Source organism: Hypanus sabinus, chromosome 29 (assembly GCF_030144855.1).
Source record: "Hypanus sabinus isolate sHypSab1 chromosome 29, sHypSab1.hap1, whole genome shotgun sequence".
NCBI classification, from domain to species: domain Eukaryota; kingdom Metazoa; phylum Chordata; class Chondrichthyes; order Myliobatiformes; family Dasyatidae; genus Hypanus; species Hypanus sabinus.
In genome coordinates this window covers 31,251,280-31,277,384 of record NC_082734.1, presented here as the reverse complement: position 1 = coordinate 31,277,384, position 26,105 = coordinate 31,251,280, and the positions used below count along the sequence as shown (strand labels likewise).

At 37.0% G+C, this 26,105-nt stretch overlaps 1 protein-coding gene across 2 annotated transcripts in view; it reads left to right on the top strand.

Moving 5' to 3' along the window:
- Positions 1 to 26,105, top strand: part of dlgap5 (discs, large (Drosophila) homolog-associated protein 5) — a 60,585-nt gene that overhangs the window by 20,390 nt on the left and 14,090 nt on the right. Inside the window, exons 5-14 of one of the 2 annotated variants that reach the window (XM_059953243.1) lie at positions 1,330 to 1,404; positions 3,100 to 3,170; positions 6,514 to 6,812; positions 9,846 to 9,967; positions 10,307 to 10,397; positions 11,160 to 11,248; positions 19,189 to 19,349; positions 20,087 to 20,176; positions 21,247 to 21,445; positions 22,778 to 22,994. In XM_059953243.1, the coding sequence (XP_059809226.1) occupies positions 1,330 to 1,404; positions 3,100 to 3,170; positions 6,514 to 6,812; positions 9,846 to 9,967; positions 10,307 to 10,397; positions 11,160 to 11,248; positions 19,189 to 19,349; positions 20,087 to 20,176; positions 21,247 to 21,445; positions 22,778 to 22,994 (1,414 nt within the window). Of the gene's footprint in view, positions 1 to 1,329; positions 1,405 to 3,099; positions 3,171 to 6,513; positions 6,813 to 9,845; positions 9,968 to 10,306; positions 10,398 to 11,159; positions 11,249 to 19,188; positions 19,350 to 20,086; positions 20,177 to 21,243; positions 21,446 to 22,777; positions 22,995 to 26,105 lie in introns of both variants that reach the window. The other variant, XM_059953242.1, reaches the window with a different exon arrangement.

The window sequence follows — 26,105 nt, the reverse complement described above, 5'->3', positions numbered from 1 at the left end:
ATAAGTACACTTTGACTTTGTGTTCAGAGATGCTGTTCTGTTGTAACACAGTTATTTAAATTACTGTCACCTTCCTATCAGCTTGAACCAGTCTGGCCATTCTTTTCTGACCTCTGTCTTGAAAAGCATTTTTGCCCACTGTACTGGCACTCACTGGATGTGTTTTTTTTCCATGTCATTCTCTGTAAACTCCAGAGGCTGATGTAGAGATCAGCAGTTTGAGATGCTCAAACCACCTGGTCTGGCACCGACGGTCAAAGTCACTTGAATCTCATTTCTTTCCATTTTGATGTTTGGTCTGAAAAACTACTAAACCTGACCATGTCTGCGTGTTTTTATGCATTGAGTTAAAAAGTGGGTGTACATAAAGTAGCCACTGAGTGCATTTAAACAAATGCCAGATTCGAGTGAGTAGATAAATCTAGGTCATTGGAGATTCATTGCAAAGATAACTGTCAAATATTTAAGAATTCATTGTAGTACTAATGGAGCTGTGCTGGACAGGCCTTTTGGGATATCATCACCTGGCTGCTGTCTAAAATGCCAATAGACAAAGTTATGACAAGTATCCTATATCAAAATGGCCAGTCTTGCAGTAATGAAGTGCAATGTTTGGAACCACCACACAGTATAGTGTGCCCTTGTGCAACCATAGCTAGAAAAATTTTTTGCTGAGCTGGGTAAGAGCATAGAAGGGCCCATGCTATTTTGCTCTGGTTCTAAGATTTACAGTAGGTAGAAAGGGAATGGAGAAGTTTGTCAGCACTTGGGGAAAGTGTATGTTGGGAGTAATTGCTCTGATCTCCATGGCAAAATGGGGCAGTTTTGAGAAACCTTTTGAGAATTGCTAGGGCAGAGGTGGACAACATGAAAACTTAGTTTTTTCTGTTCTGAATTGGCATTACCACCTCAATTGGATTGCACCAACAAAGCACATTTTTAGATTTACATTTTAATTAGTTTCAACTGTCAAGTTGTCAGGTATATAATATACTGCTTTTAATAAAACAGAGCTCAAGCTTTTATATGAATAATTAAATTTGAAATCAAAATGGCTCACTGGATTAAAAGTGTGCAGATAAATTAATATCTCAGTTTTTGCTCTTGCCTTAGTATATTTTACCCTACTCAAATCCTGTTATTCCATTGTGCAGTTTACTTTCAGTGATCATTAATTTTAATGCCAGCCTTTGTTCATTTTAATAAAAGTGTGTACTTGGCAGGTAGTAACTTCTGGTCTGTCTTGCAAACTATCTTTCAAGTGCTCTGAGTCCGCGGTTGCAGTATTCAGTCATTGTAATTCTGATAACTGTCTTGCCAAAACTCTAGATGTCAGAACTGCAGCTGCGACACAGTTACAGTTGAGGAAGCGGCCGGAACCAAAAGTTCCTGCAACTGTTCCAGGTATGTTCCATGCTTGGTCATTTCATGGCAGTTAACTATTTTGCATGTTAACTGAGTAATTGAACTAGATAAATGTGCTCTTACTTCCTGTAATTGGGGATGGATAAAATCTACTTGTACCATGTGCAAGATGTCATTTTATTAAAGGTGAATTGTTGTCAAAAGCTGATGAGCAACCAATAAAACGTTAACCTGTTCCCCTCACTGCATGCTCTGCCTGATCAATATAGACTAGCAATGAATGCAAGAAAGGGAGTTCTTGAAATTAATTTACAGCTACTTGGTTCCATCTCCAGTTTTATACTGAAAATTGTTACTCATTGGGTTTGACTATTTTACTCTGAAAGTAATCTACGCATGATTGGGGTTAAGGTGTGGAGGATCAAACATGGAAATCCTCCAGAGCCCAGTGGAACTACTGACAAGGGGAATGATATACTGGAGTCAGAAATTAAAGTGCTTTTTCCAGTGACAGATGTAGTGGTGCAGACAGTGTTTGGCACAGTCACTTGACTTTGGGATGTTGCCAACAAAATCAACTGCAGTTGAAATGTAAGCAAAATGGCAGCTGTATGGAGCAAAATTTATGCACAACCTTGTGATAAAATGCCAGATTTTTGCTTGTTTGGCAACTGAGATATTCTACCATGTGACAATATTCTTACACGTTACAGTAAATTCCAATTACTTGGGGCACGTGAGGACAGGTATGTTTTGGCACAATTAAGTGGCTGCCCCATTAGCTGAAATTTCATGGAAATGTTAAAAAATATATTTTTTTTTTAAAAAAGTCAAACTACTGTTTAACTGAATAACAAATTATGAACACTGCCAATACTACTACAGTACTATAAAACTATTAGTTCCTAAGTTATCAATGGAGGATTTCATCCAGTATACACTGTTCTGATTTTGCTCTTTTACAGTCAAAAGAACACTACAGACACCTAGCACAGATCATGCGCTGCCTTCATGCAGTGCTTTTGACGACTGCATCTTCCATTGTAACATTCAAGATGATTATCAATACCTTCAAATTCTTCGTAGTTAATTTAAAGTAGTAAATTTGTTTCATTTTAACTCCTAGCCATTTCTGTCACAAGCCTGAATGCTTGAAACCACAGTGAGCAAAACAGTTCTGAGCAGCAACTCATTTCTCATTGACTATCAGTGACAAAAATAAATGTTTATTGAACACAACCAATTGATATTTTAGAAACTGTTCGCTCCAAGCACTGTGTAGTGTGGTAACACAAGTACATGTGCCTAATGCTAATTAGAAACTGTTCAACAACAGTCTTCTGTCCCATTTAAGCAGCATAGTTTCCCAACTAAGTAGCTGCCCCCACAACTGATGGCCAGTTGACTGGAATCTACTATATTATCAGACTGAATGCAACCTTGGGTAAGAAGATCCATTTGCTGGATGGGTAGATTGCTGGCATAGCTTTCCTCTTCCTTAATTCAAACCCCTTTCAGTATTCTGGAAATACAAGACCACGAAGTAGAAAGTTACTTTGAACATTGTCCAATTGTCTAGTTTTCAAATTCTTTGCTTTCTGGCAAAATTTCAGACTAGCTGGTTGATGTCTTTAATTCTGGCATCTTGTACATAAGTAGTTGGACCTCAGTGGCAACTTGTATTTGGCTGTGACTTAAATCAAAAAATTTGATACTCATTATTTTTTTTTTTAGCTACCAAGCCTACAATATCAAGCAAAACAAGAAACACAGGCAAATCACGGGAAATTTCAAGCTGCAAACCAGTAAGTTTGTTCTTGCATTTTCTATTTCTAAGCTCACTGAAGCAACTGTTAAACCTGTATCACAATTTAAGTTGGAGTTGTTAATACTTCCCAGTTTGTAACTCCAATCTTGCTTGTCAAACCTTAAAGTATGGCCATGGGCTTCCTCCTGGGGAAATGAGCTGGTCTGTGGCTAACGTTTTTTAAAAAGAACATCCAGGCTAATTGCTTTACTTGCTGCTTTACCTTGCATAGAATTCTTGTAGCAGGAAATGTCAAGCACTTTCTTTTTGAGGAGCTGCAGTCCTAGTTATTTCCTGCTCAGAACCACCTGATCTTTCCCAGTTCTCATTGTTGCTATGCTCAGGTCTCCTTTGACCTGGGTGTATTGTGTACTCTTTCTCGACATGCTTAACCATTGCCCATATTTGATGCTTCTACAGATATCATGGCTTCAAAGGGCAACCCTTGTAATGGTAACCCTTCACAAAAGGGTTTGAGATGATCTGTATGGTGTGGTTGTTTGTAGTTCGACATTTCCAGTTTTGGGCACCCATCCTTGAGGTTTTGTTTTTTTAATTTAAAAAAATTTTTTATTGAGTTTTCAAATGATTACGGAAGAAAAAAAATTATCTACCCTTCCCCCCCCCTCCCCTTAACCCCTCCCCCCTAACATCCCTATGGAAGAAAAGAAAAAGAAGAAAAAAGAAAGAAAGAATGCCTGGATATCGGAAGATCTCCACATGCTCCACGGAGTTCATAATAACTTTAGTATATATATTTATTTATTTCCCCGAATAACCAATTATTTTATCTTCGAAGCACCTATATATTTAATCCTGTCTTTTGTAAATAAGGGCACCAAATTTTCAAAAATGTTTCATATTTATCTCTTAAATTATAAGTAATTTTTTCAAGTGGAATACAGCTGGAAATTTCATTCTTCCAACGATCTATACTTAAGTATGAATCCGATTTCCAAGTAACTGCAATAGCCTTTTTGGCTACTGCCAGTGCAATTTTTATGAATTCTTATATTTATTCAATTTGGGTTTCGGTTTTATCCCTTCAATATCACCTTATAAAAATAATATTGGGCTATGCAGAAGTTGTGTTCCAATAATTTGTTCCAGTAAAACTCTTAAATTTGTCCAGAAAGGTTGAATTTTAGAACAAGACCAAGTAGAATGTAAAAAAGTGCCAATTTCTTGGTTCATCGGAAACACTGATCAGATAAATTTGGGCTTAATTTATTTATTTTTTGTGGTGTAATATATAATTGATGTAAAAAATTATATTGCACTAATCTTAAATGGACATTTATTGTATTTGTTATACTATCAAGACATAGTCTTGACCAATTTGTTTCTTCAATTTTAATATTCGTCAGTTTCCCATTTTTGTCTTGATTTATGGTTTCCTTGTTTAATTGCCTGTTTTTGAATCAAGCTATACATACAAGAATTAAATTTTTTAGTTTTTCCTTTTTGAATTAGTTTCTATTTCATTAGATTTTGGCAATAACATTGTTTGACCAATTTTTCTCTTAAATAAGCCCTTAATTGGAAGTAACAAAAAAGAGTGTTGGTTGATATTTTGTATTTATTCTTTAATTGATCAAATGACATTAATATACCTCCTTCAAAACAATCTCCTATATATCTAATCCCTTTTTGAAACCAATTATCCATTGTAAAAGGAATGTCTATTTTGAATTAAAGATCTCTTTGCTAATAAAGAATTCCTTATTTCATCATCAACATTTATTTTATTCCATAAATCAATCAAATGTTTTAATATAGGAGATTCTTTCTTTTCCCGTATCCATTTAGATTCCCATTTATGTATAAAATCTTCTGGTGTATTTTCTCCTATTTTATCTAGTTTTATTCTAATCCATGCCGGTTAATCTTTATCAAAAAAAGATGTAGTAAATCTAAGTTGATTTGCTTTATAATAAAATTTGGAAGTTGTAACCCTCCTAGATCAAATTTCCATGTCAATTTTTCCAACGATATTCTTGACATCTTACCTTTCCAAAGGAACTTCCTCACATACTTATTCCTTGAGGTTTTGTTGAGAGAACTTTGTAAGATTCATTGAACCTTGTCTATTTGTTGGCCACATTATTGTGGATCTGTCGTTTAAGCTAGACTGTACAAGTATGCAATTAGAGAACCACCTCCTTCTGCTGCCTCTCCTGTTTACCTTTCTCCCATGGTTCACTGTTCTCTCTGATCCGATTTCTTCAGCCCCTAAGCACCACCACCTATCAACCCCCCCTCCCTCCGTACTTTATCCCATCACCCACCCACCCACCCTCACCTGGTTCCACCTCTCAGATGCCAGCTTGTACTCCTTCCCGATCTCCCCACCTTCTTACTCTTAACTTCCACCCCCTTGCTAGTCCAGATGAAGTATTTTGGCCCAAAAACGTCAACTGTTTATTCCCTTCCATGGATGCTACCTGACCTGCTGAGTTCCTCTAGCATTTTTTTTTTGTGTTCCTCTGGATTTCCATTATCTGCAGAATCTTTGTTTAAATATTGTATGCTCCACTCAATCACCTGAATTTAAAATCCATGATCATGGTCCTGGACTTGTTTAACCACAGAAGCATCATTGTTGGGGCTGAAAAATGGATTGAATCAAATCACATCTATTGGACTCAAGATCTCAATACTTGAAATTGTATTTCCTCAGTTGCAGTCAAGCTGATAAATTGTGGATTATTAATCTGCCAAAGTTTTATCTTCACGTGATAAGACTCCAAAATTATCCAGTCCAGTTGGTGCTTGTTTAGCTTTCAAGCTGGTCAAGCAAGAACTTTACAGAATTTGCTGGACTTGCAAATAACTGAAGTGGAACTGTATAATCTTGTCAATTTTATTTTGTTTACATGTGACTAAATTTGCTTTCTGGCTATTCAGTGTTATAACTGAATAATGTCCATTCAGGGTTCATGGATCAACTTTATTTGCCACATACATTTACATGGTTGGACATTTTCTGTGCTGTGTTGGTCAGGGTGAGACATGCAACAAAAAACAACATGCAATTCTAAAGAGTAAAGAATTACATTAAAATATAAAAGTTGTGTACAGGTATGTGCATAAATACCAGTATACTGTTTATGATGCAAATGCATTACAGTGCAGTATAGAGAGTGAGGTAAGGGGAGTGGAGGCTACGAGAATAATTGATCAAATTAAGATTGCATGAAGTTTGTTTTAATGTACCTACACACTTCCAGAAGGGAGAATTTTGGACATCAGAGGTCTAAAAATGTTGCTATTACCTTCTACTGCTTGCAGTTTATATTTAAACTAGCACTTAAATGGATTGAATCAAATCTATTTTGCAGATTCCTTCAAAGCCAAAGTCTGACCCTTATGTAGAACCATGTATGAAGGCCATTCCTGAAGAAGAGATTCTGTCACAGACTTCTGGCATCTTATTGGCTCAGAATGAAGAGGAGGACCGACAGCCACTGAGTGCAGACATAGATGTTGAAACTGAGGAGGAGAAAGTCTCGTTTGCCCCTGAAAACTACGTCTTTGAACCTGTGCCTGGATTTGCCCAGTTCAAATTTACCCCCCTCAGCCCACGAAGTGTGAATAGCTTTTTTAGCTCTCATACCTGGAGTCCTGCCAAACACCATTTGTAAGTAATGTCTAAAGCTTGTGTCCAGTAATGAAGTTATCCACTTTTTTGAGTGGGTTGAAGAATGGGGAAGTTGAGAGATAAACAGATGGTGTATAGTGAGACAGACAGATGATACTGCAGAATGGCAGTCAGTGGGATGAGTTGGATCAGCTTGAAGTGTAACTTCAGGGTGATGAATACAGCACTGAAGCTGTTGTATTTGAATGCAGAATGGAGGATAAGTTAGATCTTGTAGCACAGGTAGAGATTGGCAGGTATGAAGTAGTGGGCAATGCTTTAAGACCATAATTGGGAGTTTAACATCTAAGTATATCCGTTGTATCGAAAGGGCAGACAGGTAGGCAGAAGGAGAAGCTGAGATTTTCTTAAAGATGAAATCAAATCCTTAAAGCTGCAATAAGGTTGGAAGGTGTAGCAGCCTTGTGGATTGAGTGAAGAAACTGCAAGGATCTTGATGGAAGTTATATACAAGTCTGAACAGTAGCCAGAATGGGGCTACAAGTTACAACAGGAGATGGAAAAGGCACGTCAAAGGGTAATGTTAGAGTAGTCATGGGGGATTTCAATGTGCAGGTAGATTGAGAAAATCAGGTTGGTGCTGGATCCCAAGAGGAAATTTATCGAACATTTTCAAGATGGCTTTTTATAGTAGTTTGTGGTTGAGCCCACTAGAGGAAAGGCAATTCTGGATTGGGTGTTAGGTAATGAACTAGATTTGTCTAGAGAGCTTAATGTAAAGGAACCCTTGGGAGAAAGTGATGATATGATAGGTTTCACCTTGCAATTTGAGGAGAAAGCTGAAATCAGATGTATGATTATTACAGTGGAGTAAAGGGAATTTGAGGCACGAGAGGAGCCTGCCCAAATTGATTAGAAGGGGACACTAGCAGGGATGACAGCAGAACTGCAATTGCTGAAGTTTCAGGGACCATTTCTGAAGGTGCAGGATAGATGATCCCAATGAAGTATTCTAAAGGGAGGATGATGCCACTGTGGCTGTCAAAGGCTGCATAAAAGCAAAAGACAAATAATATAGCAAAAAAACCCGAAGTTTTTAAAAATCAATAAAAGGCAACTGAAGAAAAGCCACAAGGGGAGAAAAGATGAAATGTGAGGGTAAGCCAGCCAATTCTGAGAATGAAGTTTTTTCATTTAAATAGAGATATGGGACCATTGGAAAATTATACTGGGGAAATAGAAGTGGGGGACAAAAAGTAGCAGACGATAAGTGTTTCTTGCTAGATTCTGAAATGGTTCTGGGTAACTGGAAAACTTCAAATGTCACTCTCCTTTAAAATGGAGGTCAGGTTAGCCTGACCTCAATCGTTAGGAAGATGTTGGTGTCTAATAAGGGTGAGGGTTTTTTTGGGTACTTGGGTAAAATGGGTCAAAATCAGCACAGTTTCCTTAAGGGGAAGTCTTGCCTGACCACGGCTGCTTAGCAAGAGTCCATGGTATTACAGGGACAGGGCTTTGGCTGTTTGGCAGAAGGCAGAGTGGGCTTTGTTTTGTTCAGGTTGGCTGCTGATGACTAATGGTGTTCTGCAAGGTTTGGTTTAGGGACTGCTTTTCACATAATTTGTCAATGATTTTAGATGACCACCTTTGTGTGTGATACAAAGATGGGTGGAGGAGCAGTGAGTCTGCAGAATGATTTGGACAGATTAGGAGAATGGGCAAAGTAGCAGATGAAAAATTGTTTTGGGAAGTCTGTGGTCATGGACTTTGGTAGAAGGAATAAGGTTGTGCACTATTTTCTAAACAGAAAATTCAGAAATCTGAGGTTCAGAGACTTGGGAGTCTTGCTGCAGGATTCCTTAAGGTTAACTTGCTGGTGAGTCAGTAGTAAGAAAGGAAAATGTAATGTTAGCATTCATTTTGAGTGGACTAGAATGTAAAAGCAAGGATGAAATGCTGAGGCATTTATAAAGCATTGGTCAGACTGCATTTTGAATATTGAGCAATTTTGGGCCACTTATCTAAGAAAATATGTGCTGTTACTGTAGAGGGTCCAGATGAGGATTCACGGGAATAATTCTAGGAATGAAACGGTTAACGTATAAGCAGTGTTTGATGGCTCTGGGCCTGTACTCACTGGAGTTTAGAAGAATGTGAGGGGGGGTTGTTGAAACCTATTGAATGCTGAAAGACTAGATAGTGGACGTGGAGGGGATGTTTACTGTGGACTGTCTAGGACCAGAAGGCACTGCCTGAGAATAGAGGGACGTCCATTTATAACAATGGAGAGATTTTGTTTAGCCAGAGGATAGTGATTCTATAGAATTGATTGTCAAAGACAGCTCTGTCAGCCAGGTCATTGATGTATTTGAAGTGAAGGTTGATAGGTTCTTGATTAATAAAGGTATCAAAGGTTGCAGGGAGAAGGCATGAGAATTGAGTTAAGGCTGATAATAAATCAGCCATGATGGAATGGCAGAGCAGATTTGATGGGCCAAATGACCTATCTCTATTCCTGTCTTGGCTGTTTGTGTTGCAATTGGTGAAAATCTAATTGAAGTTTTAAGAACATTTTGCAAGTACACTTGAGCTGTTATGACGGGAGCGGTCTCTTGTCCTGGTATTCTTTGCCTTATTACCAGAGAGCTCTATCTTTCCACTGTTTACCCCTTAATATTCTAAAATTGTGCATAGGAAGACCAAGAATATTTAAATCCTATGTTGATGACAGATCTTGACTACCATGTGTTCTCCCATATATTTCAAGCTGCAGTTCTTTTGGTTTTTTGCCTTGAATTTGCTTCACTCATAAGGACTGTCTCTAAGAAGATGCAGTGCAGATGGAAACCATTTGGATCCTCAAACCTACCCCCTCACCCACAATTCAGTATGATTGTAACATGCCTACTTTAGGCTACATCTAAACAGTCGGAATGAGGGGCAGTTTTCCATAGCCCCTCGTTCCAACTGTTTTTTTTCATATTTTCTTTTTAATTTGTGTTTGATCCATGTTCTTACATTCCATATTAATTCTGCCATAACAGTAATTGAGAATTATCCTCTCCTTTTCAGGAAAAGTAACACAGACTCCTCTACAACTGCGAATATTGTAGCAAAGTCAACAGGAAATGCTTGTGAATCAGTTGAATCATCAAGCATGCCTGAAGCAAAAAGTGAAGAACCTGTTAGGACTGGTAAGTGCTTTATATATTCACTTCTCATAGGCTGAGTAATTAATTCTGTCAGAATATAATCCTTGTGCAACTACCATGCCTGGCACAATAGCAGGCTCTGCGTTTAATTTTCCTATTTTTCTGGAATAATTTTTAAACTGGTTTATTTTCAGTTTTTATTTCTTTTACTTAACAGAGCAGTCTTGGGTTATATTTACCTGGCTTTAGCTATTTGTTATTTTATTATTTGTTATTTTATTAGTCTAGGTGGGGATGGAGATTGAGATCCATTTGATTGTGATCTTTAAATCTTGACTTTATTCCTTCTCTCTTCCCCCCCCCCCCCCAACCAAATGGCAGCTTTTGAAATTTCAGAGACCAATAAAGCACAACCTTTTGGATGCTCATCAACTGCTGACAGCGAATCAGTCCATGATGTTGCCTATTTCAGGTTAGCATGCAGTAGTGACATTGAAAAGGAGATTGGTTTAGTGTATCTAATCCAATTTTATAAGAAATGCAGTTTCATGCTCTTCTAATGCTCAGATAGTAATACTCATGTAGAGCCAACAGGATCTCAAATGTTCTGCAAAAGTAGTTTAGTCATGGTAAAGTTCAGTGTTTTGACCAGACCTACTTTAACTTTGTGTATTTTTCTAGTCTTTTGTGGGGCATTTGAAGTGGACTAACTGGAAGTCTGATTCTTTTCCAACATGTATGATTAGAGCTTTGTTTCCAATCTGGCTAGCTACAAGTCAGAATCATGGAGGGCAGAGTTGACCGACCATTTTTGAGAATTGTATCATGCTACTGTGTCTAGTTGTAATAAGATTTTGTACAGATTTACATTAATGAGTGTATTAACAACAAAAGGATGGCAAATTAGTTTAACATCAGATATTGCCTTCTACTGAAACAGATTACACTGTTTTTGTTTTTTAAAAAAATAAATAAATTTTGTTTACTTGAACAAGAAATTTGGAAAATAAGATTAAGTGGATAGCCTATGGAAGCTTTTGTTCTCATTGGCTTTACTAATCCAGATTGCATCTAAATAAATTAGCAAAATGCCTTGGTCATTGTAGGGTCATCTTACTGGTGGATTTTGGGGTCACTAGCTAGGCTACTTCAGGAATGGCTTAGGTCTGTTGGGGTGCATGGAGGAAGTAGCTTAAACCTTCTCAGTGTGAACTCATTCATAACTTTCTTACAGAGGAGTCATTGTATCAGAGACAGAGAATTTGAGTCTGCATTGCCAGCAGTGGAATGAATGGGTAAATTCTGAGGCGGTCCCAGATCGTGGTAAGATGGACTTCGTGAGTTAATACCAATTATAGTAAACAAATCTATTACCTCGCCAACGTCAAATCCTTCAATTCCCTTTGTATCCAAAAAGTGTCTATTTTTCTTTAATAACTGGCTCTCCAGATCCCTCCTGTGTAGAATTTAACTCTTGAACCATCAATCCCTTATTGTCATACACCTAACAACCCCATCAAGATCTTTTATGTCTCAAATTAACTCTCATTCTTCCAAACTATGCAATCTCAGTTATCTTGGTTAGATCCCACCATTGGTGGCCCTTGTACCATTCCTCAATAGAAATTATTTATTATGTTTATTGTATTTCTTGGGGAATGGGGTCACTGGTTGTATGAACATTCTGGTTGAGAATTGTTGAACAATGTCATCTTACCCTTTGAAATGTTTCAGACCATGATTCTGTTTGAAGGCTAATCAAATGAATGGCATGTGAAATCTTAAGATGACTTTACTCTAATTGGCATGCAGCTTCACTGCCTTTGGTTATCATGTAACTAATATGGCTTTTTGCAGTTTCTGAGCTATTTTCCATTTTTTAAAAAACAGAATCTTAAGTAGGTATGGATTTTTCCTAGTTTGTGTGCTATACTGCCACATAAACCAAAAGGACTGCAGTTTATTCACTGTTCCAAAAACTAATGGCCTTGCATCAGGTTGAACACAACTTCAACGAGTTGAAGCCAAAGGCTTGAGGATACTTTGTATGCTTGTATCCTTGCCTTCTCTTTTGCAAACAGTGTCAATGATGAAGACACTGAATTTGAGCACTGGAACCTAGTAAGTTTGAATTTGGTTTGTTTTAAATTTTATGATATTGGCAAATTTCTAAAAATGTTAAGCAGTTACATGAGTCCCAATGCATAAATACAAAAATTAATTTATTGAGTTATTGACTTAATTGATTGCAAAGTGTTTAACTGGAGATTCTGATGTAGATTTACTTATTGTTTCTATATTTGGTTAAACTAGCACAACTAGTATTTCAGGTAGTGTCACCAAGATTCTATATAATTTCAGTGACTTGCACTCAGTGACCCCTTTTTTTATTAGTTTTTTTTATACATTTTCTACATCACTACAGATAAAAAACCGCAGATCAAAATGAAGAACATTAATACAGTGCAAAAATAAACATACAATAATAATATAATACAAAAGAAGATAATTGAGAAAGTACCCAAATTGAAGACATGTAAAATTAGTATCCTCCCCAAGCCCCACAACAAAAAAGAACTCCAGACCAACCACAACACAATATAGAGAATATAAATCCGGACATTCAAACCCCCAAAACTGTAAATACACTTAGCAACAGAAGATATTAATGCCTACTACCAAAAAAAAGGAGCTGAAAGCAAGGGACCGGAGGGGAAAAAAAACCTTAGTTAAGAGGAAGGTTATGAAAGTACTCAATAAAAGGTCCCCAGACCTTATGGAACTTTGTATCCAAATTAAGAACTGAATAATGAATTTTTTCAAGGTCTAAGCAGGACATAATATCATTAAGCCATTGAGCATGCGTGGGCAGAGCAACATCTCTCCATCTAAGGAGGATTAAACGTCTAGCCAGGAGAGAAGCAAAAGATAATATTCGACACTTAGTCGAACTCAGACGTAAATCTGTCTCACCCAAAAAACCGAACAAGTGGTGATTCAGAATATAAGATAACATTATGAAGACATCTTTCCAAAATTTCTCCAAGCTAGGACAAAACCAGTACATACGAATGAGAGAGGCCTCGCCCCTTTTGCATTTATCACAGAGGACTAATGTTAGGGTAAAATCGAGATAGTTTAGATTTAGACATATGGGCTCTAAGAACAATCTTAAACTGTAAAAGGCAATGGCGAGCACAAAAAGAGGTTGAATTAACAGATTTGAGAATCAAGTCCCAAGTCTCATCCGATAAGGAGATATTTAAATCATGCTCCCAAGCCATTCTAATTTTATCCACAGGGGCACGCCGTAAGGATACTAATTTATCACGAATAAATGATATTAAACCTTTACCTAGTGGATTAATAGATAGAAATAAATCCATAACATTTTTCTCAGGCATTTCAGGGAAGTTAGGAATTAAAGGATTAATAAAGTGTCTAATTTGGAGATATCTAAAAAAATGAGCATTGGGCAGATTGAACTTAGCAGAGAGTTGTTGAAAAGAAGTGAAGCGATTATCAATAAAAAGATCTTCAAAATGTCTAATGCCCTTCCTATACCAATCCTGGAATGCTGAATCATACGTAGCAGGTAAAAAAAAAAAGGTGATTATGTAAGATAGGGCTAGAAAAGGAAAAACCATGGAAACCATAACATTTCCTAAACTGAGCCCATATACGCAAAGTGTGTCTAACAAGAGGATTAACAATTAATCTGGACAAACTACTAGGGAGTGCAGAGCCAAGAAGTGCAGAGATAGATAAATCTTTAGTGGAACTCAACTCCATTGCCACCCAATTAGGGCACTCGGGTTGGCCATGGAAAAAAGACCAAGAGGTAGCACAACGTATATTGGCTGCCCAATAATATAAACGAAAGTTAGGTAAAGCCATGCCACCCTTTTTTTTTAGATTTTTGGAGATAAACTTTATTAATTCTAGAGCGCTTATTCGTCCACAGATATGACAAAATAATAGAGTCTAAGGAATCAAAAAAAGATTGGGATTGATTGAAATAAATAAAGTTTAGGGAGAACATACATTTTAACAACACTAATACGATCTACCAAAGACATAGATAGAGGTGACCATTGTAACAGACTCTGTTTTATAGTATATGAAAGATTGGCAAGATTTTCACGAAAGAGATCTTTAAACTTCCTTGTGACTGTAATCCCAAGATAAGTAAATTGATTATGAACTACTTTAAAAGGGAGATCACGAAATGTTAATTCTTGTGCTTCTTTATTAATTGGGAAAAGTTCACTCTTATGTAAATTAAGTTTATAGCCAGAGAACTGGCTAAACTGATCAAGAAGTGAAAACATTGGAGGTAAGGATGTAGACAGATTTGAAAGACAAAGTAATAAGTCATCAGCATAAAAAGAAACTTTATGCTCAACACCCCCTCTCCAAATCCCGGTCAATTCAGGACAATTTCGAAATGCTATCGCCAAAGGTTCTATAGCCAAATCAAAGAGAAAGGGACTTAAAGGGCATCCCTGACAGGTGCTACGTTTGAGGTTAAATAACTGGGATTTCTGAAAATTAGTCAAAACAGAGGCAGTAGGACACAAATACAGCAATTTGATCCAAGAGATAAAACTTTGACCGAAGTCAAATTTTTCTAAAACTGCAAAAAGGTAGTTCCACTCTATACGATCAAATGCTTTCTCCGCATCGAGGGAAATAACACATTCAGGAATCCCAGTTGGAGGTGAATATAAAATGTTAAATAAACGCCGAATGTTAAAAAAAGGAAGACTGTTTTTAATAAAACCAGTTTGATCATCAGAAATAATAGAGGGAATAATAGTTTCTAATCTATAAGCCAAAACTTTGGCCAAGATTTTAACATCAACATTAAGCAAAGAAATCGGCCTATACGAGGAACACTCTGTTGGGTCTTTACCCTTTTTTAATAAAAGAATAATAGATGCCTCATTAAAAGAGGGTGGCAATTTACCGTAATTAAACGAGTCCAATAATACTGAGAATAACTGAGGAGTAAGAAGTGAGGAGAATGATTTATAAAATTCTACGGGGAACCAGGTCCAGGAGATTTCCCTGAAGACAATGCAGAAATTGCAAAAGATATTTCTTCTGATGATATAGGTGCATTAAGTTTGGCTTTAAAATCAGATGAAAGCGAAGGAATATTCAGATTATTTAAAAAATGATCAACAAAGATATTGTCATTCAAAGATTCAGAGGAATAAAGTCGAGAATAGAAATTTTTTAATGTGTCATTGATTTCTAAGTGATCTGATGTAAAGTCTCCATTCTCCTTCCGGATCTTTGTAATATGTTGCTTGGCTTTGGAACGTCTCAGCTGATTGGCTAGAAACTTACCAGATTTGTCACCATGAATATAGAAGCGACTCTTACTTTCAAGAAGTTGGCATTCGACACGTTGAGTAGACAGAAGATTACATTTAGTTTGAAGTTCTACATGCTTCTTGTATAATTCAGGATTCTTAGTTTGAGCATACAGTTGATCCAATTCTTTAATCTGATTAATAAGGTCTAATCGATCTGCACAGGACTTTCTATTAAGATTTGCTGTATAGGAGATTATTTGACCCCTCAAATATGCTTTCATGGCATCCCAGACAATATGGAATGACATTTCAGATGATATATTGGTGTTAAAATAAAAGGTTACCTGATCCTTAATATATTTTAGAAAATCATCATCCGCTAATAAAGTCGAGTCAAAATGCCAGTGTTTATTCCTCTGAGGGAGACCAGGAAAATTTAAAGACAAAGAAATTGGGGCATGGTCAGAAATCAGTATACTCTGATAGTCACAAGAATAGACAAATGGAATAAGTTGATTATCGAGTAAAAAGTAGTCAATTCTAGTAAAGGTATGGTGAACATGTGGGGGGTAAAAAATAGTCTCTCAATAGGATGGAGGAAACGCCATATCTCAGATACCATAATTAGAGAGAAAAGAGTGAATAGCTAAGGCAGATTTAGTAGGTAATCTAGTAACAGAGGACAATCGATCCAAATTAGGATCTAACCAACAATTGAAATCGCCACCCAGTATAAGAGAGTATGAGTTTAAATCTGGTAGTGAGGAGAAAAAATGTTCAAAAAAATTAACATCATCAAAATTGGGAGCATACAGGTTTGCTAGTACAACTTTAGTATTGTATAATTTACCAGAAACAATAATAAAACAGCCATTTGTATCAGATATCTTATTATGGAGTTCAAAAGGAATATTTGAATTGATAAGGATGGAGACCCCCCCCCCCCTCCCTCCCCTAGCTTTGGCAGCAAAGGATGAATGAAAATGCTGATCCGCCCACTTTGACAGAAGCTGAGAATTATCAAAACTACAAATGAGTTTCTTAAAGGAAAGCAATGTCAGCTTTGAGTTGTTTAATATGCGAGAAGACCTTCCTTCTTTTAACAGGATGATTCAATCCCTTTACATTCCAGCTCACAAATTTAAGTGAATTAACCATTATCAATTGTTAATGCATAGAAGGTAGCAGGCATATAAAAAATCAAGCAGTACAATAACAGTCTGGGAGCAAAAATGTAAACATAGATCCGTAGAATCAAAACAGAGACATGTCCTGAATAACAAAGGAAAACAAAAGAAACAATGAGTAGTGTTGGAACTGGAGAATCCACCCCCACCCCACAACCCAAAATTAGACGGCTACCTAAAAAAGCAGCTAGCTCGACCAAAAAAATTAACTTAAGTATGACTTCCAGTTCTGTGTTGTTAACAAATTTTCCGTATAAATAATATAGCAAATAATAACTAATTTATGCACTAGAAAACAGAATTACAAATAGGAACAACTTCAACAGAAGTATAAAACTTAATACAAAGAAAATCAGAAGAAAACTAAAACTAACCTACCCGTGAAAATTTTTAAAAGATTAAAAGAAAAAAAAAGGGGGGAGGGAGAAAAGGGGGAAATTATAAAATTCAAAGAGAGTCCTTATCAACCACTTACAGAAAAAAAAGCAAAACTTAAACTATGAATCAACCAACAGGGAGGCCTTCAATAAAAACTCCAAACCTCCAAAACAAGTTAAAGATAATTGTAGTTCTCTATAGATAAGGTTATACAAAAATAAAATAGATAACACAGGTAAAATCTAAAAGTTCGCAGGGAAACATTAAACTTAAATTATCTATTTAGGAAAAACGCACCAAGTCCAGGGAGAGATTGACTACAGCCCTTAGAGTTTCAATAGATAATGACTGAATTATTCAAGTAAAGTCTGAGTTCGGAAAAAATAGTTTTACTTCGAGAAGTACTTATCAACCATTTTAGAAGGTCAGGCTGGTTCCGAAGAAGACGAGGTGGCTGGAAGACTTCCAACAAACGCCTCAGCCTCCTTCACTGATTTAAACCACTTATAATCTCCAGTAGTAAGCATAATTCGAAGATCGGCTGGATTTCGGAGAGAGGGTCTGAATCCGCGATCAAAAAGCACTTTCATTACACCTTTAAACTCAGCATGCATCTTCAGAACCTGGGGGGCATAATCCTCCACAAAACGAATGACAGTATTTTGAAAAGCAAATGTACCTCTGCCGTGTGCCTCCATCATCAAACGGTTTTTCACCTGGTATTGATGAAAGCATAAAATAATCGGCTGTGGACGGGAACCCAGAATTGCTCGAGGAACATAGATCCTGTGTGCCCTTTCAAGCTCAGGTGGAGTCGGAAGAAATTCTTTCCTGAAAATCTCATAGAGAAACTTGGAAAAAAATTCAACGGGAGAGCCCTTTTCGGTGGCCTCTGGCAAACCAAGAATTCGTAGATTGCAACGTCTGCTCCGATTTTCAAGATCCACCATTTTGGAAAAAAGTTTACTATTCTTCTCCTCTAGGTTGGAGCAGAGAGTTTCAAGATATTGAACATGGTGTTTTAAATCTTCAGAAGTTACGTCAATGTGAGATAAATGTTCAGCATGTTCATCCACTCTAGCATTAATCTGATCCAATTTGACATTCAGCTGGTTGAAAGAGGTTCTAAATTCAGTTCTAAAATCCATTAAAGTATCTTGTCGATGTTGTTCCAGAACAGCGAGAATGTCAGCCGGCAAAGCGGTAGAAGTTTCCTTTCTCCTTGTTTTAGTACTTTTGGTAGCCATTATAAGATATTTGTGTTCGCAGGCAGGTAAAAGAGAACTAATAAAGTACCTAACTAAGGTTTAAGAAGGGAGACATATCGTGCAAAGGTAAGAAGAATGATGGAGCAAAAGTTCGGAGCAACTAAACAATCGCCATCTTACCAGAAGTCCTGCAGTGACCCCTTTATTAGATACTAGAGTATACTTGATAAAGTGGCCGCATGAGCGGAATCTGTTTAGTCTTCTACTGTAGCCCGCCCACTTTAAGGTTTAATATGTGTGTTCAGAGATGCTCTTCTGCAGACCACTGTTGTAACATGTGGTTATTTGAGTTACTGTTGTCTGTCTGTCAGCTCGAACCAGTCTGGCCATTCTCCTGACCTCTCCAAGATGTTTTCGCCCACAGAACTGCTGATCACAATGTTTTGTTTTTCCACACCATTCTCTGAACTCTGGAGACTGAAAAATCCCTGCGGATCAGTTTCTGAGATACTCCCATCACCCTTGTCTGGCATCAATAACAATCTCAAAGTCACTCAGATCACATTACTTCCCTGTTGCTGTTTGGTATAAACAATATCTGAGCCTTTTGACCATCTCTGCATGCATTGAGATGCTGCCACATGATTGGCTGATTAGATATTTGTATTAACATACAGGTGTGCCTAATGGTGCCCTGAGTGTATCATTATTGTGTTACGTATTATGTCAGTATTGCTTATTTACTCTGATAATCTACTTGAATTATTGCAGAGGGGATAAATAGTTTAAAATCTAATTGGTATTCATCTTTAATGTCAATTGGAATGTATTCTGAAGTATAAACTAGTCTTCAGTAACCTGTCTTTGTTCAAATTCTTTGCACTCTCTTTTGCAATAGTGTTGAGTATGGCTACTGTTATTGTGATCTGTAGGTTGTCTAATAGTTAGATTTTGCCTAATCTGCATTTTATCATTTTACATCCCAGTCAACACATACACTTAATTCTATTTTGATCTTTTAGTGGATAATTTGCTGTAATTGAATTTATAATCTATAATCTTTACTTTCAGTCCACAGTATCATTTTGCAAAATTGTATCTTGAGGAAAAATCAGATAAGCTGCTCAGAGTCTGACTCATAATCAAAAATATTACTTTTTGGCTAGTTAAGGACCTGATTCGTTCATCTGTGGGACAGGCACGCCTCCTCATGGCTGAGCGATTTAAGCAGTTTAATGGTCTTATCGACAACTGCGAGTTCAAGACGAGTGAAAAAGAAGTCACCTGTGCAGATCTTGAAGGGTTTTGGGACATGATCTACTTCCAGGTATCAAAAGCTTCCTTTTGACTCCTTAAAACAACTTCAAATCAGATCCTATGAGTAAATTGGAACTGACTTTCTTTTTTTCAGAAGAATGCAATCACATTTTAATGGTAGATTGAGAAGATCTATGTTCTATATTTCCTCCCCTGAGTTTATTGACTTCATATTGGTATCCTGTGGTTCCACAAGTAACAAATTAGAAGTGGCTGGGGCAGCTGGGAGATTAAGGTATTGATCTTTAGTGTACCCACAAGCACTTGGAAAAGAAATCAGTGAGATGTTATAGTAATTTGGATCTCTCCAGTTCCCCTGACAATGGCCAGAGCTTGTTACTGCTAATCTGAGGAATTGACCAGTTCTTTTCAAAGGTCACAAGAATAAGAAATGCAAGTGCTAGGCAAATGGTACAGCAAGGTAAAGAGAAAACTGGGCAAGAGTTTCCCTTGCTAGGGTTCCACCTAGTTGGAGGTACTTGAATGAATTTGCCAACTATAATCCCCTGCTATGCATTAGTTGAATCTAAATGACAAGCCATAGTTTTTTATTTAAACTGACTAATGTAGTGAAAATGGAGATGGAGTTAAAGCATAAAATGAAATTTGTACTCAAAGCTATTGTCCTTGCATTTTTAAAATACAAAGCTGTCTGGCTACTCCAGTTTCCAGACCCTGACTTGTATTTTCAATGTGCTATCTAACTTTTCATCATTGCATCTATTTTTTTTTATCTTTTCTCTCCAGGTTGAAGATGTGAATAAAAAATTTGAGCATTTGAAGAAGATTCAAGCAAATAACTGGGAGGAGCCATCATCACCCAAAAGAGTGGTCAAGGTAAAGGATTAGAAATTTAAGAATCTAGAACAGTTACTTGATAGTTGGGTTGTATCTTTACACAGAAAAGTGTATAAATATTGGTGAGCATTCTAGTCAACTTTGAAGCCTACACTGTCAATGTTCAGTCCCTTCTGCCCATGATCAATGTCTTTAGTGTTGTTCCAAGGTCCAAAAATTATCAAATTAATATTTTTTTTAAGAAGCCATCTTCAAGCCCATAATTTTTATTGTTTTTAAATGAGATTGCTATAGCAGTCAAGGGATTTTTTTTTAATCTGTCAATACGTCCTACAAAGATTAAAATAGTTGAAGGATTTGGGTGACCATTCAACTACCTCCTGTTTCCTCCTGTAAAGCCTTTGAGAAGAGTATAGCAGTTGTATGAATCTGTTTAAATAATGGCTTTATTAGGCAATACCAGTTTCAAAGAGGTAATATTTTCTGAAGATGCAAACATCAACTGAAAACAGTACATAGAATATAAAACACTACAGCACAGTACAAGCCCAATCTAAGAACAATCTAACCCTTCCCTCCTGCATAGCCTTCCATTTTCTGTCAGCAATGTGCCAATCCAAGAGTTTCTTAAATATCCATAATGTACAGTAATTGTCTACCACCACCACCACCACTTGCAGCATATTCTATACACCCACCACTCTCTGTAGTGTTTTTTTTTAAGTAAACTTGCCTGAAATCCTCTATAATTCAATCACCTCAAAAATATGCCCCCTTGTATTAGCCATTATTGCCTTAGGGGATGGGGGAAGGTCACAGCCTGTCCACTCAAACTATGCTTATCATGTCACTTCTTTTCCTGCAAAGGAAAAAAGCCCTGGCTTGTTCAACATCTCCTCATGAGACATGCTCTCTAATCCAGGTAGCGTCCTCTGTACACTCTCTAAATCCTCTATCCTTCCTATAGGGAGGCAAACAGAACCGAACCAATTCGAAGTCTGGTCTAACCATGAATATTACTATGCGGCTCTTGAACTCAAACACAATTGTGTGTGAATTTAATGAAGTTTTTTCCATATGTACTAACTAAATGCTTTTTCACTTAGAAGAAGACTGCCAAGTCCAAACCAGAGGAAGTAATAAAAGCCAGTGCAGCACCAAAGAGCCGTTTGGCAGCTGTGAAGGCAGCAATGAAGGCCAGAATGAAAGAGGGAATGGCTGACTCCAACAAAAAAGAAACTCAAAGTGATGTCATTGTTTTTGATGCAGGATTCTTCAGAGTGGAGAGTCCTGCAAAAATCTTTCCTGGTAAGATTTGTTGCCACACATCAGTGCGATGTTTCTAAGTTAGACATGTACTTGTACAGACATTCCAGATTTCTTGATACCTTTTGACAAATTCTGTTCAAATTCTTGTTTGATTACTGCTCTTCTACAATTTCATTCAGCGGAATGGCTGCTCTTCTGTGGTCCAGAAAACTTGATTTCTAACCTACCTTGGTGTATGTTGCTGTCTAATTTTTGAAATATTTGTGCCATGTGCATGAAACTACTCAATTTAAGGTGTTTGTATTGTCAAGGGTATTTAATCCTTTGCCCACACTTTTTAGAAAGATGTAATTGAGTATAAAGTGGAGATTCATCAGGATATTGTCTGGGCTGCAAGATATTAGTTGTGTAGAGATATTGGATATCAAAGTCAAAGGGCTTTGTAGTGTACAACTCTCAGATTCTGACTAGCTCTTGACTCAACAGTGCACGGCTTGGATATTGCATATTCAGAATAGCAGGGCTCTACCACAATGCGTTAAATGTCTGAACCTCAGGTAGGCTCTTTAGCCTCCCATTAAGCAGTCCAACTTTCCCCAAAGACACCTGTTTCTGTAGCTGACCATGAGAAGCAATCCAAATTGAGCATTCCCCTGGATTGGTGCTGTGAGTTTTATCACCCCAGGCTATCTATTGGGCAGAGATAGTAATCGACAAGTTTGATCCAAGTTGTGTAACTTCAAATGCTCCTAGCTTAGAAGTATGCTTAGTCTTTAGCAAATTATTGTAATTAGCAAATATAATGTATCCATAATTTGATGTTTTGGTCTGCAATTCATCAACACTTAAGGTTTAACAACCTTATGGAGGTATGGAGGAATTTAAGGTGGGAGGCAGGGTTTGAGGGTCGGCGCAACATTGTGGGCCGAAGGGCCTGTAATGTGCTGTATTATTCTATGTTCTATATGTTAAAATATTAGATAAACTTAGTTTGTCTTTTTGCAGTGATCACTATTTGAGCATATCAAATTAACTGGATATTTACCTTGAATTTCTGCTAAATTACAATGCCTGATGTTAGTTCTGCCTTTTCTAACCCCATCACACAAATGTGATTGGAAACTACCAGCATAAACCAGTATGCTGACTGATTGTATGAGCTTATGTATCCCAAGTGCAGCAAGAATATGAAATTCCATTGCATTCAAGTTAAATCTGTCACATTAAAGACGAGCCTGTTGCCAATGAAAGGCACTGTTTTCGTTCTATAGCTGCTGAGTAGTTTGTCTAGAACAAAATTTAGAATCAGTTGTTTGATATGTGAAATTTGAAGTGACAGCAATTAACTTTGAAATTTTATCATTAATCTAGCAACTCCCAAAACTTGTACAAATGACGGGGCATCAAAACAAAGATCAAAAGAACAATGCAGCACCACTAGATCAAGTTTCTGTTCTTCAGCCCTTCCTGCCTCTCCTGAGCTGTGTATGGCAGGCAAGCAGAGCCAACAAATTTCTGACGGCTGTAATTCCAGGACAAGTATGGAATTGCTTGGAATGACAGACTTTAGTTCAGTGGTTGGAGAGGGGTAAGTATCCTGCTTGCTAAGTTTATTTCAAGAAGTGCAGACTATTGGGACTGGCTTATTCCTGCTGTATTTTGTAGTAATGAATGAATCCCTTCATCCTGCCAGTTGTTCAAATTAGTATAGTAAGTTTCTTAATTTCAACACTTTTTCATTTTTTTATAAACATCCCTTCATTGCTTTTACAGAGTGAGAAGAAAACACGTTAGATCATCTGTAGGTTTGAAAGTACAACAAAGTTAAAGAAAAGGAAAAAAAATAAAATATTTAAGAAATCAAAAGGAAGAAAAAACATACAGAAAAAAGCAAAGACCCCACCATTAAAAAAGCAGTCGATTCAGTTCGTTACTTTCATCATCCTGATTATTGTTCTCCAGAAACTTTACCGAAATTTGCCAAGTTTGTTTTTTATGATGTAGTTTATCTTTTCTAGAGCAAGATAAGTCATTCCTTTCAGCTATTGTGAGAGTCCACTGGTTGTTGGTTTTTTTCCATGAGTTTGGCTTCCAAAAAACAAATATTAAGCAGAGACCTTACATTTTTGGAGGTTACAAAGTCCTTTGGATAAATATTCAGAATACATAATTTAGGATCAAGGGGCGCCTTTTTTTTCCAATAATCTGACTGATCAAATCCAGCACCACCTTCCAGAATCAGATTATCTGGGGGCACTCTCACATACAATGGAACAGAGACCTCTTCTGGTGGTTATTTAATGATGTGTCTGGAATGTTGGGGTTGAAGTGATGCAACCTGACTGGAGTAATGTACTGTCTGGTTATCCTTTTGTATTGTAGTAATTTAGAAATAGTGTTTATTGATTGGGTTTGAACTAAGGAACAAGCTTCTGATCACTCTTTTTATGACAGATTCTCATGCAAAGCAGTTCTCCATGCTTGTAGTATGTTGTTTGATGACTCTTTGCATTTACTTGCAAACAAATTATATAATACAGATGCATGTCCCCTAGCCACATATAATTTCAGAGTGATGTCTTCTAGGGTAGATAAAGGCAGGAGCTTCGAATTGTAGCCTTGCCTGGACATAATAAAACTTTGCAACTGAAGTTATTTTTAAAAAAGTGTTTTGTTGGAATTCCATATGTGGCCTTGAGTTCTTCAAATGGCATAAATGTATTGCCATTATAAAGATCCAACACCTTAGCTGTGCCTCGGGTCAACCAAGTTTTAAAGCCAGGGTCTGCTCTGCCACGTCAGAAGCTGACATTACCAAAGATAGGAGTGAACTGAGATAACTGTGATGTCTCTCCCAAATACACAAGAGCATCGTGCCAAACCATTATTGTATTTTTTTAAGAAAGGGGTTTTAGTTTGTTTGACCAGTTTTTTTTCTTATCTGCTGAATACATATATAGTTCTAGAGGGATATTGATCAACTGGGATTCCATTGAGACCCAAGTAGGGATGTGATCTTTAACAAAGTAAAACATTCCAGCTCAAATTTGGGCCACACAGAAATACCATATAAGCTTTGGTAGCTGTAAGTCGCCTCTATCATACGGCAAATATAATAGGGAAAGCCTGAGTCTTGGATGTCTATTATTCCAGATAAAATTAGAAAAAAATTCTTAAATAAAAGAAAGATGATGGAGGAAAAAGTGGGATAGATTGGAAAAGGTACGGGAACTTTGGTAAAATTTACATTTTTGGAATGTTTGTGTCCAATCAAAGATATGGGCAATTTCGTCCATCTGTTTATAAGTTGAATAACTTAGTCTGTGAGAGTTATAATTGGGATAGTTTTATCAATAGTAGGAGTAATTTTAACACCCAAATAAGTAAAACCCTGTTCTGACACCATAAATGGAGTTTAGAGTGGGGGGAATTGAGTCTCTCATCCTTATCCATAAATAATGTTGCAGATTTGTAATTGTTTATTTCATAGCCTGCAAAAGTACTTATCAGGAAAATTAAGGCAGGTAATGTTTGTTTCAAGGCGGAGCAAAACAAAATTACGTCATCCGCATACAGGGTGGATATTTATTTCTTTTGGGTCAGCAGTTGTCACCCCCTCATCTGATTGTATGGAGTTTATTGCCCTTTCTGTTTGTAGCGTCAGGCCAAGAATTTACTAGCCTTTTCACCCTGCTCAAAATAGGAATGCTTCAGTCTCAACAATCTTTTTGTTGCCTTATTAATGGACAATACATTATATTTAGCTCTCAGTTTGTTAAGTTCTGCAAATAGCTGCTGAGAGATTTGGAAATATTTCAGATTCAGTCTCTTATTTTTTTTCAAGTTGTTCTATTTCCAATCTAAAATATTTATGTTTAAAGCTAGTCATCTGACCTCTTAGAAAAGCTTTAAAGGCTTCCCACCTTCTAGCAGCAGGTTTGGTTCGTATTATTTCCAAAATAGTAGTCTATCTGTTCTCCAATAAACTCTATAAATTCTGGATCCCTAATCAAATCGTTTGAAGCCGCCATCTTGGGGAGTAATGTAAAGTGTTAGGCAGGTTCAAAATAAATGAAACTGGGGCATGATCTGAGATTATTATGCTATCGTACTAGCAGCTTATAATTGTGGATATTAAAGCAGCTGAAACTAAGTAATAATCAATTCTGGAAAAGGTCTGGCAAGTGCTAGAATAGCAGGAAAAAGTTAGTTTATCTGGGTTCTTCCTTCTCCACACATTAAATAAATTAAAGTCTTTAGCTCATTGCAATAACTCTTCTTGTCTGATGGTGAGAGGTATCTATCCCATTAGATCTGTCTAGTTCAGGTTGAAGTGCACAATTAAAATCGCCACCTATAAGATGGACCAGCAGAGCAGCTGATGATAAAAACAGATATCTGAAAAAAGCTGGATTGTTGTCATTGTCCCATACACATTGACCAAATTAAACCTGATAGAGAAATTTTCACATTGAATAATAAGGAATTTGCCAGATTGGTCTTCAGTAACAATAACAAGGTGGAAAGGCACTGACTTATGTATAGGGGTAATTACCCCCCCCCCCCCCCCTAAGTGAGTGAGAGCTGAAAGAGGCTGGAAAAACCAGTCCCGGCTATCTCCTCCTTACTCTAACTATATCCTCGGGTTAAATGGGTCTCCTACAGTAAAACTATTTTGGCTTTTAACTGTCATATCCTA